Source organism: Mesoplodon densirostris, chromosome 15, assembly GCF_025265405.1.
Source record: "Mesoplodon densirostris isolate mMesDen1 chromosome 15, mMesDen1 primary haplotype, whole genome shotgun sequence".
In the NCBI taxonomy this organism is placed as follows: domain Eukaryota; kingdom Metazoa; phylum Chordata; class Mammalia; order Artiodactyla; family Ziphiidae; genus Mesoplodon; species Mesoplodon densirostris.
This window is the reverse complement of record NC_082675.1, coordinates 72,913,250-72,926,103: the sequence shown is the minus strand read 5'-3', so window position 1 is coordinate 72,926,103 and position 12,854 is coordinate 72,913,250. Positions and strand designations below refer to the sequence as shown.

The 12,854-nt window shown below is 37.4% G+C and overlaps 1 protein-coding gene across 5 annotated transcripts in view; it reads right to left on the bottom strand.

The window, feature by feature from the left end:
• Window positions 1-12,854, bottom strand: part of WDR7 (WD repeat domain 7) — a 365,960-nt gene that overhangs the window by 262,935 nt on the left and 90,171 nt on the right. For all 5 annotated transcript variants that reach the window (XM_060118461.1, XM_060118464.1, XM_060118462.1 and 2 more), the window contains 2 exons: window positions 3,704-4,473; window positions 2,294-2,382 (listed from right to left, as the gene is read on the bottom strand). In XM_060118461.1, the coding sequence (XP_059974444.1) occupies window positions 2,294-2,382; window positions 3,704-4,473 (859 nt within the window). The remainder of the gene's footprint in view (window positions 1-2,293; window positions 2,383-3,703; window positions 4,474-12,854) is intronic.

The following is a 12,854-nucleotide window of genomic DNA, read 5'->3' as shown; positions in this document are numbered from 1 at the left end:
AAGAATAGTCAAGACATTCTTTATGAAGAACAGGTGGGAAGACTTGATCTATTAAATATCAAGTCTTATTACAGAGCCACAGTAATTAAGGCACAATGATACACAAACAAATCAAAGTGCTCAAACAGCTCAGAAACAGACTACCATATATAAGGACATTATATTTATGACAAAAATGGCACTGCAAAGCAGTGGGGAAAGAATCATCTCTTTAATAAATCATGCTGTACCAATTTGGTATATGGAAGTAAAATCAAAACAGGATCCCTGCTTCACATAATACACAAAATTAAGGTCTAGGCAGATTATAGACCTAAATGAGAAAGGTAAAATAAGAAAGCTTCCAACAGAAAATAAAGAAGAATATCCTCATTTCAGAGTAGAAATATCAGGGTAATTTCTTAAATAGGACACAAAAATATTAATCAGGAATGAAAATACTGATATGTCAGATATACTAGCCATACCAAAATGGCTAAAGTGAAAAACATGGAAAGTATTAAGTGTTGGCTAGGATATCTTACCAGCTATATATGAGAGGTCTCACTGATCCATATCCCAGCTAACACAACAATTTCCATCTTTTTCCCCTTAGCCAGTTTGATGGATGTATATGTCTCTCACTTAGGAAAACATGTTAACATTATCCACAATTAAAGCTGAAGATAAATATATGCAGAAATTCCACTTTTGGTTACATACACAACAGAAAAGCTTATAATATACACTAAGATTCAAATACAAGAATGTTCATAGCAGAATTATTTATGAAAATGAAACACTGGAAATAATCCAAATGTCTATTGACCAAGAAATGGATGAAAAAATTGTGGTCTATTCATTCATCAGAATAGTATACAGCAATAAAATGAACAATGAAAATGAACAAACTATAGTCAGGTGCAACAACACTGATAAATCTCACAAAGTAGCCAAACACAAAAGAATACATACTCCATGACTAACTGAACGCATATAAAATTCAAAACACAGGTAAAACTAAACCATAGTGTTTAGGGATTTAAACTTGGGTGGTACAACCATAAGGGAAAGCAAGGAAATGATTTCCTAAAAGTCAAGATAGTAGTTACCTTTGGAAGAGGAAGGTATACTGATTGGGAGGGAACATGTAGGAGGCTTCAGGAGTACTGGCAATGTTCTATTTCTTGTCCGGGGATATAGTTACACGGGTGTTTAGCTTGTAAAAATCACTGAGCTGCATATTTGTTTTGTGCACTTTTCTGTGTGTATTTCACACATACACAAGTATAAAGTTATCTAATTAAAACTTTTATATATCTTCATATAGACTATTATAAAATGAGTATAAAGGCTTGATGAGAGGACAGGGGAATAAGAGGGGTGACCACATGGGGCTGGAAATGAAGGATAGGAGTGGCATAGAGAGTGGGGGGAGCTTATCTTCCATAATGAGAAGCTACGACACAGCACCTGAAACTAAAAACCAAGCATACCATTTAAGGATATTAAAGTAAGGACAAACAGTCAGCTAAGAGTACAGAGGACTTGTTCTAGGAAAGAGGGAAGTTGTAGGCATGAAGTTGGAGGCCTATTGTTCACCAAACAAATCTCGCAGAACTGTTCACTGACTCTTTAAAACCTTAAACAAATTTTTTGAAAAAAGAACATCCTACAATGTCACCATTTACAAGCAGAACCTTCAACTTAGCCCAAAGGAAAGCTCTCTAAGCAGAAGTGACTCCCCCCGAACTCTGATTAGCTCACTTGTCAGTCTTAAAATGAGTGTAAAAGAAAATAAAGGAAGAAAAACTCAATCTTTCTTCTATCCCCTAACAAAACATAAGCTGTGAACAAAAAGTTAAAGTATATAATGACTAAATAAAAAGAAACTATTTCCACTGTGGATTACAATGCATGAACTACTGGCAAACGACACAAGAATAGCTATAGTATGGAAATATGAATTTAAACATTTCTAAATGTAGTTTAAAAAACAGACATAACTTATAGACTCAAGATACACACATTAAGGCACTATTGTTGTCAAGTTAAGGTGCCCCTAATGCATAAAAATTAGGCCAAAGACAGTACAATAAAATTATGTGAAATACGCTCATTTATCAATTTCTAAATAAATCTGATTTATTTTTAACTAACATCTTAATTATCCATATTTACATCTGGAATATAACAACTTTTCTCTATTTAACAATCTGAGACAAACAAAATGTTATGATTATACATTAGCTATGCCTCCTCAGTTTCTAGAGCTGAAATGTCATGTCAATTACTTAATAAGATTTAATTTTACCTTGTTTAATCTGTCCTTGCACAATATTACTGGAAGTTGGAGGAGAACCCCTTGCCTTAGAAAGGTCTGGGGTGCCTGGTCTAGGTGGCCTTTAAAAAGAAGAAGAAAATACATGTATATATACACATTCATAGTTTCATAATTCCAGAGCCATTTAAAATATTAAGCTTTCTAGTTCCAAATGAATTGCAAAAGAAACACATAACAGAACATTTTCAATTTGCTGTTCCAAAAAGATAGGGGTTTTTTGTTTTGTACCTATTAACATTTTCTGTTTCAGATTTTAATACAGAAAATTAAATGATTAACAAATAGGAAGTAAAAATTTTACATCTACAGTTTATGCTTTAAACTAGTTTAAGAAATATTTATGAACATTTTAATCTACTACCACTGACAGATAAATATCATAATTAACCCTTCATTCTTCAGTATTAGCATGCTGATATTTCAGCCCACCCCACATCATTGGTCCAAATGAACTTATGGAACAATATACTGAGTTTCAAAAAATTCAGCCCTAAAATCTGAAAAAGGGAATAAGGCATTAAGAAATCTTCCACTCCACAGGCAGACTGTCCCCTTTTGAATTCCGGCCCTACCATTTACTACTTGTGTGACCTTGGGCAAGTTACTTCACCTCTCTGTGTCTCAGCTCTATCATCTGTAACAAAAGGATAATAAAAGTACCTACCTTATAGGGGTAAGGGCATTAAGGAGATAACATCTGTAAAGTGCTTACAACAGAGCCAGACACTAGGTAAGTGCTACTTTAGTATGTTAGATTTTAAAAAGTCCTAAATGTGGTCGGCTCTCAATAAAGTATAATAAAACCAGAGTTTAAAAAGTTGTCTTCATGACTTCTGGAAAATGAGAAATAGCAACTCGGGTTAAATATGTAGAAATATTAAAAGAATACTCTCCTACACTTTAAAAAGTTGTTTCCTCTTTTCCCATTGAGAAATTCTGACTATACTTCTCACAAAATGCTGAAGCCAGCCACTGAACACTTACCATTCATCACGTGGGTCACACATTTTAACCAAATATACAATTTGAATTATATGTTAGTGCAAACTGTAAATAGATACAATCTAAGATTATATTTACTGAAGAGCTAGTCTATCATTTGTTAAAGCTGAACTCTGACCTCCTCCCTCATTCTGAGTTTTTTTAAAATAGCTACTAAGTATGTCTGAGTATAGATAAAACTGTACAATTTGATTATATTTTAAGTCATGCATGTTGTATTTAAAATTTAAAGGGGAAACACTGAGATGACACAAAAATGCCAAGGTGTGTAGAGCGCCATCCCCCCCCCCCAAAAAAAGGTAATGAGAAGTGACAAAAATAAAACAGGTTTCTTTTTTTTCGAAACATAAGAATAAAATCAAACTATCATGGTCACACCTGGTAGGGCCCTTCTTCATATGATCACCAATAAAAGTTGCATTGGTCATACTCATTAAGGTATTTGCCAAAGATATGATAGACAGGAGATGTTGTGTGGTGACGGCCCGGGACACTCCGTAAGTTCCCTTTCCTACTCCCTCCGTTGCCAGCAGCTTCCTTCCCACTTCTGCTTTCCCGTGTGATAGTTTACAAGCAGCCTGATTATAACCAGGAAGCATCAGTGACATATGACCCCCTCTCGATAAGAGGCCAAACGATACTGTGCAGTGGGGTTTCAGCATTCCAAGGCGATCAAGACAGACTTCATCCAGAACATCGTTCAAACCCCAGGCATGAAGGCAGGACATGAACAATTTTGCGGTGTCCATAGTCAGATTATATTCTAACAGGGTCAGTGGCTTAGATTTGCTGGCCCGATATTCAGGATCACTTTCTTCCCGCCTCTGTCTCATTATCTCCTCATCCTCCTCTTCATCATCAAGGAGATGTTCCTTTATGTTCTCTTTGATAGTTTCTTTCACTTGTTGGAAGAGAACTGCTGCTCGTTTTCCAGTTAGAAAAGAGCCCCCTTTGTCTGAACCGCCAGATGCTTTTTGCAGATTCTCTGGGGAAATAAGCGCAGTATTCGGCCTAGAGGCTTCTTCAGTCAGGAGTTGAATAATCAACGCTTCCACATCAAAGAAAAGCACGTGTATGTCCGGGTCTGTTAGGTTTGTCTTTATTGCTTGAACCATCAGGGAGTTATGAGAATATTTAGGTAAATTTCCCTGCAACAAATATTTTTAAAAGATGGCTATAATTCAAAGTATTTAATTTCATGCATTCATTAATGAACAATAAATAATCAAAGGGATTTAAATGCTTATTAAGCTGTCTTTTTCATTAAAAGTAACATACTAACTTTGCCAATCAGCAGCATATAAAAGATATGAACTTAAACAATTAGAAGAACTTTATGCTGAAACAATTATAAAACTGTCAATCTTTTTAAAAAAAAGAAAATGAAAGTTAATTATTGAAGCAGGGACTCTTTTTACTCATAGAACAGATTAAAAATTGTTTCAATAACTTATATGCAAATTCTATCTCTGAGAATGTAATACTACTGTTTCACCTGAAAGAATAATGCATTCATCACAGCTACTCATCCTTTTAAGTCGCTGCACCATCAAATTCCTCCTTTTTTACTTTACCTTCAGTCTCTCCCTCTCCATAAATTCTTTTCCCTCAATAGAGAACATGTTCTACTTAGAACATCTACAGTTTATGCTTTAAACTAGTTTAAGAAATATTTATGAACACTTTAATCTACTACCACTGACAGATAAATATCATAATTAACCCTTCAAAGATTATTTCCAGAATTATCACTAATTCTGCTTCCTTTGTATAAACCTCTGCTCTGAATTGAATAAATGGTGTTTAAAGGAAGGTAGAAAATAAATATTATTTCCATCCTATAGCTTAAGAACCTAAGGTGCATAAGCAGTAATGATAAATTTACACTACACAAAATATGAAGTAAAAAAAATAATCAAGACTTTCTGAATTTCATTCCTCTGTTTAACTCATTCATTCCACATTTACCTATGTTTGTGCAAGGCACTAAGGATACAAAGATAAATAAGATGATTTTCTAGTCATGCAACTCAAAACTAACGAATAATGACATTACTATGTAGGATGAATGGTGCTACAAATAAAGGGCAGTTGGAAGGTACAATAAGAAACACAACAGAAAGGGACTTCCCTGGTAGCTCAGTGGTTAAGAATCTGCCTGCCAATGCAGGGGACACAGGCTCGAGCCCTGGTCTGGGAAGATCCCACATGCCGCGGAGCAACTAAGCCCGTGTGCCACAACTACTGAGCCTGCACGCCACAACTACTGAAGCCCACATGCCTAGAGCCTGTGCTCTGCAACGAGAAGCCACCATAATGAAAAGCCTGCGCACCACAACGAAGAGTAGCCCTTGCTCACCACAACAAGAGAAAGCCTGTGCACGGCAATGAAGACCCAATGCAGCCAAAAAAAAAAAAAAAAGAAAGAAAGAAAAACAACAGAGAAAGAGAAAGTACCAACTCCACCTTGGGTGATCAGGGAGAACCTCACCAAAGGGATAACTTGAGGTATGCAAGGGCAGAAAGATAGCAGGATGTGAAAAAGGATAAAGGCAGGAAACATCACAGGATGAGTGTTCATGTTGATGACCAAGACAAAGAATGCAAGGCATGGTTCACTGAGAGCACAGATGTCCACACTAAGGCTTTTGAACTTTCTCTTGCAGGCTTAGGAGCCGTTAAAACAGTGCTTCTCTCAGAACACCAGGGATGCTTGTTAAAGTACAGGTTCCTGGGCCTGATATCAGACCTGAATCAATGTCTCTTGGAATGAATCAGAATCTGCCTAATGAAACCCTAGATGGCTTTATACAATAAAGTAAGAGAGCTCCTATCTAAAGGCTTTAATAAGGGGAGTAACATGATCAAATGTAATTTTATAACTATTTATCCACCAGCAATGTTGGCTGAAAAGAAGCAAGATCAGGATAATGAATATAAACCTGGAGGAAACAGAAGCCATCGAGATGAGGGAAGATAAAAGTATGCAATAGTACGGAAAATGTAGAAGATGGGATGGGTTGAAGGATGCATATGCTACTGTTTTATTTCTCCCACCACCATGCTTAGTATTTCCTTTTTCAAACACTAAATGTGTAATGTCAAACACTATGTTTAGAAGATAGCAGTGTGGGAAGACGCCAAGTTAGCATCTCCCCACAACTAGGGCACCTGCCGGCCACTGGTGGAGGACTCTGACGCCCAAGGAGATGGGAGGAACCCCCAAGTGAACTAGTAGGACATGGGGGACTGAGTGGGGAGGAGAAGAAGAGACCAGACAGGATTGGCGCCCCTGGGGCTGGGGAAATCAGGAGAGGCAGGTGGGAGGGGCCCTCAGGAGGAGTGGGAGAGGAGCAGAGGGTGTCTGCCCCACCACCTAGGCACAGGGAGCCTGCTGAGCTCCCAGGCTGGTCCCCTGCCCTCCAAGGTCCCACCCAGGCCACGTGGGTCCTTTGGGGCACAGGAGGTAGGCAAGGGAGATCAGCAGAGGCAGGGGGAGGGGCCCTCTGGGAGGAGTGGGAGAGGAGTGGAGGGCATTTGCCTTGCCCACTCCAGCCCAGGAAGCCTGGTGGGCTCCCAGGTGAGGTCCCCCCACACCCTGAGACCAGGGGTTGGGGGCACACCTGGGCCCCTTCTGTTCCTTGAGCCTAAGCCCCACCCTCAACAACCCCCAGGGTCTTTTCCAGCCTTGTGGCTCCTGAGCATAGGCCCCACCCACCCCCAAACCTCAGCCTTGCTTACACCCCACCCTCCACAGTCAAGGCGTTTCCCCCATTTTTTAAAAACATTTTTATTCTTTTTTTTTTCTTTTCCCTCCTCTTTTTTACTATTGTGGCACCAATGTACCTTCTGGTTGTTGATTCACCTACATTTTTATTTTTATATTCTTTCTAACGTATCTGTTAGTTTCATAGTCTAATTTTATTTTTTACTTTGTTATTGTTCTTTTTTTTTTTTCTTTTTGCCCCCCCACATGGCTTGCTGGATCTTGGTTCACGAGCTGGGGGTCAGGCCAAAGCTCCTGCAGTGGGAGCTCCAAGTCCAAACCACTGGACTAACAGAGAACCTCAGACCCCAGGGAATATTCATTGGAGTGAAGTCTCACAGAGGTCGTCATCTCAGCACCAAGACCCAGGTCTACCCAACAGCCTACAAACTCCAGTGTTGGAAACCTCAGGCCAAACAACAAGTAAGACAGGAACACAATCCCACTCAGTAAAAAAAATTTTTTTAAATAAAAAAACAATGAGACAGCAAAAAAATACATCACAGATGAAGGAGCAAGGTAAAAACCTACAAGACCAAATAAATGAAGAAGAAATAGGCAATCTATCTGAAAAAGAATTCAGAGCAATGACAGTAAAGATGATCCAGAATCTCAGAAAGAAAGTGGAGGCAGGGACTGAGAAAATACAAGAAATGTTTAACAAAGATCTAGAAGAACTAAAGAACAAACAAACAGAGATGAACAACACAATAACTGAAATGAAAACTACACCAGAAGAAATCAATAACAGAATAACTGAGGCAGAAGAACGAATAAGTGAGCTGGAAGACAGAATGGTGGAAATAACTGCCAAAGAGCAGAATAAATAAAAAAAAAATGAAAAGAATTGAAGACAATCTCAGAGACCTCTGGGACAACAGTAACTACACCAACATTCCAATTATAGGGGTCCCAGAAGAAGAAGAGAAAAAGAAAGGGACTGAGAAAATATTTGAAGAGATTACAGTGGAAAACTTCCCTAACATGGGAAAGGAAATAGTCACCCAAGTCCAGGAAGCACAGAGAGTCCTATACAGGATAAACCCTAGGAAAAACACACCAAGACACATATTAATCAAACTAACAAAAATTAAGTTCAAAGAAAAAATATTAAAAGTAGCAAGGGAAAAACAAAAAAAAAAAAACATACAAAGGAATTCCCATAAGGTTATCAGCTTATTTTTCAGCAGAAACTCTGTAGACCAGAAGGGAGTGGCAGGATATACTTAAAGCGATGAAAGAGAAAAACCTACAACCAAGATTACTCTACCCAGCAAGGATCTCATTCAGATTTGATGGAAAAATCAAAAGCTTTCCATACAAGCAAAAGCTAAGAGAATTCAGCACCATCAAACCAGCTTTACAAAAAAGGCTAAAGAAATTTCTCTAGGCAGGAAACACAAGAGAAGAAAAAGACCCACAAAAATAAACCCAAAACAATTAAGAAAATGGTAATAGGAACATACATATTGATAATAACCTTGAATGTAAATGGATTAAATACCCCAACCAAAAGACACAGACTGGCTCAATGGATACAAAAACAAGACCCATATATGTGCTGTCTACAAGAGACCCACTTCAGACCTAGGGACACATACAGATTGAAAGTGAAGGGTTGGAACAAGATATTCCATGCAAATGGAAATCAAAAGAAAGCTGGAGTAGCAATATTAGTATCAGATAAAATAGACTTTAAAATAAAGACTGTTACAAGAGATAAGGAGGGACACTACATAGTGTTCAAAGGATCAATCCAAAAAGAAGATATAACAATTATAAATGTTTATGCACCCAACACAGGAGCACCTCAATACATAAGGCAAATGCTAATAACCATGAAAGGAGAAATCGACAGTAACACAATAATAGAAGGGGACTTTAACACCCCACTTACAACAATGGACAGATCATCCAAACAGAAAATATATAAGGAAACACAAGCTTTACATGACACAAGAGACCAGATAGATTTAATTGATATTTATAGAACATTCCACCCAAAAGTGGCAGAATACACTTACTTCTCAAGTGCACACAGACCATTCTCCAGGATAGATCACATCTTGGGTCACAAATCAAGCCTTGGAAAATTTAAGAAAACTGAAATCACATCAAACATCTTTTCTGACCACAATGCTATCAGATTGGAAATCAATTACAGGAAAAAAACTGTAAAAAACACAAATACATGGAGTCTAAACAGTGAGCTACTAAATAACCAAGAGATCACTGAAGAAATCAAAGAAGGAATTAAAAAATACATAGAGGGCCTCCCTGGTGGCGCAGTGGTTGAGAGTCCGCCTGCCGATGCAGGGGATACGGGTTCGTGCCCCAGTCTGGGAGGATCCCATGTGCCGCGGAGCGGCTGGGCCCGTGAGCCATGGCCTCTGGGCCTGCGCATCCGGAGCCTGTGCTCCGCAACGGGAGAGGCCACAACAGTGAGAGGCCCGCATGCCGCAAAAAGAAAAAAAAATAATAAATAAAAAAAAAAATAAAAAATACAGAGAAACAAATGACAACAAAAATACGATGACCCAAAACCTATGGGACACAGCAAAAGCAGTTCTAAGAGGGAAGTTTATAGCAATTCAATCTCACCTCGAGAAACAAGAAAAATCTCAAATAAACAATCTAACCCTACACTTAAAACAACTTGAGAAAGAAGAACAAAGAAAACCCAAAATCAGTAGAAGGAAAGAAATCATAAAGATCAGAGCAGAAATAAATGAAATAGAAATGAAGAAAACAATAGCAAAGATCAATAAAAGTAAAAGCTGGTTCTTTGAGAATATAAGCAAAATTGATAAACGCTTAACCAGACTCATCAAGAAAAAAAGGGAGAGGACGCAAATCAATAAAATTAGAAATGAAAAAGGAGAAAATCACCACTGACACTGAAGAAATACAAAGGTTTATAAGAGACTACTACAAACAACTATATGCCAATAAAATGGACAACCACAAAGAAATGGACAAATTCTTGGACAGGTTCAATTTTTCCAAGACTAAACCAGGAAGAATTAGAAAATATAAACAGACCTATCACAAGTAATGAAATTGAAACCATAATTGAAAAACTTCCAACAAACAAAAGTCCAGGACCAGATGGCTTCACAGGGGAATTCTATCAAACATAGAGAAGAGCTAACACCTATCCTTCTCAAACTCTTCCAAAAATTGCAGAGGGAGAAACATTCCCAAATTCATTCTATGAAGTCACCATCACCCTAATACCCAAACTAGAAAAAGATATCACAAAAAAAGAAAATTATAGACTAATATCACTGATGAACATAGATGCAAAAATCCTCAACAAAGTACTAGCAAACAGAATCAAACAGCACATTAAAAGGATCATACATCATGATCAAGTGGGATTTAACCCAGAGATGCAAGGATTCTTCAATATACACAAATCAATCAATGTGATATATCACATTAACAAATTAAGGGAAAAAAAACATATGATTATCTCAATAGATGCAGAAAAAGCTTTTGACAAAATTCAACACCTATTTATGATAAAAACTCTCAGGAAAATGGGCATAGAGGGAACCTACCTCAACATAATAAAGGTTCTATATGACAAACCCACAGCAAATATCATACTCAATGGTGAAAAACTGAAACCATTTTGACTAAGATCAGGAACAAGACAAGGATGTCTACTCTCACCACTCTTATTCAACATGGTTTTGGAAGTCCTAGCCATGGCAATCAAAGAAGAAAAAGAAATAAAAGGAATACAAATTGGAAAAGAAGAAGTAAAACCATTACTGTTTGCAGATGACATGATACTATACATAGAAAGTCCTAAAGATGCTACCAGAAAACTACTAGAACGAATCAATGAATTTGGTAAGGTTGTAGGATACAAAATTAATGCACAGAAATCTCTGGCATTCCTATACACTAACAATGAAATATCAGAAAGAGAAATTAAGGAAACAATCCCATTTACCACTGCAACATAAAGAATAAAATCCCTAGGAATAAATCTACCTAAGGAGGCGACAGACGGGTACTCAAAAAACTATAAAACACTGATGAAAGAAATCAAAAATGACATAAACAGATGTAGAAATATACAATGTTTTCGGATTGGAAGAATCAATATTGTGAAAATGACTCTACTACCCAAAGCAATCTACAGATTCAATGAAATCCCCATCAAACTACCAATGGCATTCTTCACAGAATTAGAAGAAAAAATTTTACAATTTGTATGGAAACACAAAAGACCCCAAATAGCCAAAGCAATCTTGAGAAAGAAAACCAGAGCAGAAAGAATCAGGCTCCCTGACTTTAAACTATACTACAAAGCTACAGTAATCAAGACAGTATGGTACTGGCACAAAAACAGAAATACAGATCAATGGTAGAGGATAGAATGCCCAGAGATAAACCCATGCACATATGGGTACCTAATTTATGACAAAGGAGGCAAGAACATACAATGGAGAAAAGACAGCTGCTTCAATAAGTGGTGCTGGGAAAACTGGACAGCTACATGTAAACGAATGAAATTAGAAGATTACCTAACACCATACACAAAAATAAACTCCAAATGGATTAAAGACTTAAATATAAGACCAGACACTATAAAACTCTTAGAGGAAAACATAGGAAAAACACTCTTTGACATAAACCACAGAAAGATCTTTTTTGACCCGCCTGCTAGAGTAATGGAAATAAAAACAAATATTAAAAAGTGGAACTTAATTAAACTTAAAAGCTTTTGCACAGCAAAAGAAACAATTAACAAGACAAAGAGACAACCCTCAGAATGGGAGAAAATATTTGCAAATGAAACGACAAAGTATTAATCTCCAAAATATACAAACAGCTCATGGAGCTCAATATCAAAAAAACAAACAATCCAGTTTAAAAATGCCCAGAAGACCTAAATAGACATTTCAAAAGGAAGGCATACAGATGGCCAAGAGGCACATGAAAAGATGCTCAACATCACTAATTATTAGAGAAATGCAAATCAAAACTACAATGAGGTATCACCTCATGCAGGTCAGAATGGCCATTATCAAAAAAGCTAGAAACAATAAATGCTGGAAAGGGTGTGATGAAAAGGGAACCCTCCTGCACTGTTGGTGGGAATATAAATTGATACAACCACTATGGAAAACAGTATGGAGGTTCCTTAAAAAACTAAGAATAGAACTACCATGTAACGCGCAATCCTACTACTGGGCATATACCCTGAGAAAACCATAATTCAAAAGGAGACATGCACCACAATATTCACTGCAGCACTATTTACAATAGTCAGGACATGGAACCAACCTAAACGTCCATCGACAGATGAATGGATACAGAAGATGTGGCATATACATACAATGGAATATTACTCAGCCATAAAAAGAAACAAAATTGAGTTATTTGTAATGAGGTGGAAGGACCTAGAATCTATCATACAGAGTGAAGTAAGACAGAAAGAGAAAAACAAATACCGTACGTTAATGCATATATATGGAATCTAAAAGAAAAAACAAAAAAAAGGTACTGATGAACCTAGTTGCAGGGCAGAAATAAAGATGTAGACATAGAGAATGGACTTGAGGACACAGCGTGGGAGTGGGGGAAGCTGGGGTGAAGTGAGAGTAGCATCGATGTATATACATTACCAAATGTAAAACAGATAGCAAGTGGGAAGCAGCTGCATAGCACAGGGAGATCAGGTTGGTGCTTTGCGATGACCTAGAGGGGCGGTATAGGGAGGATGGGAGGTAGGCTCAAGAGGGA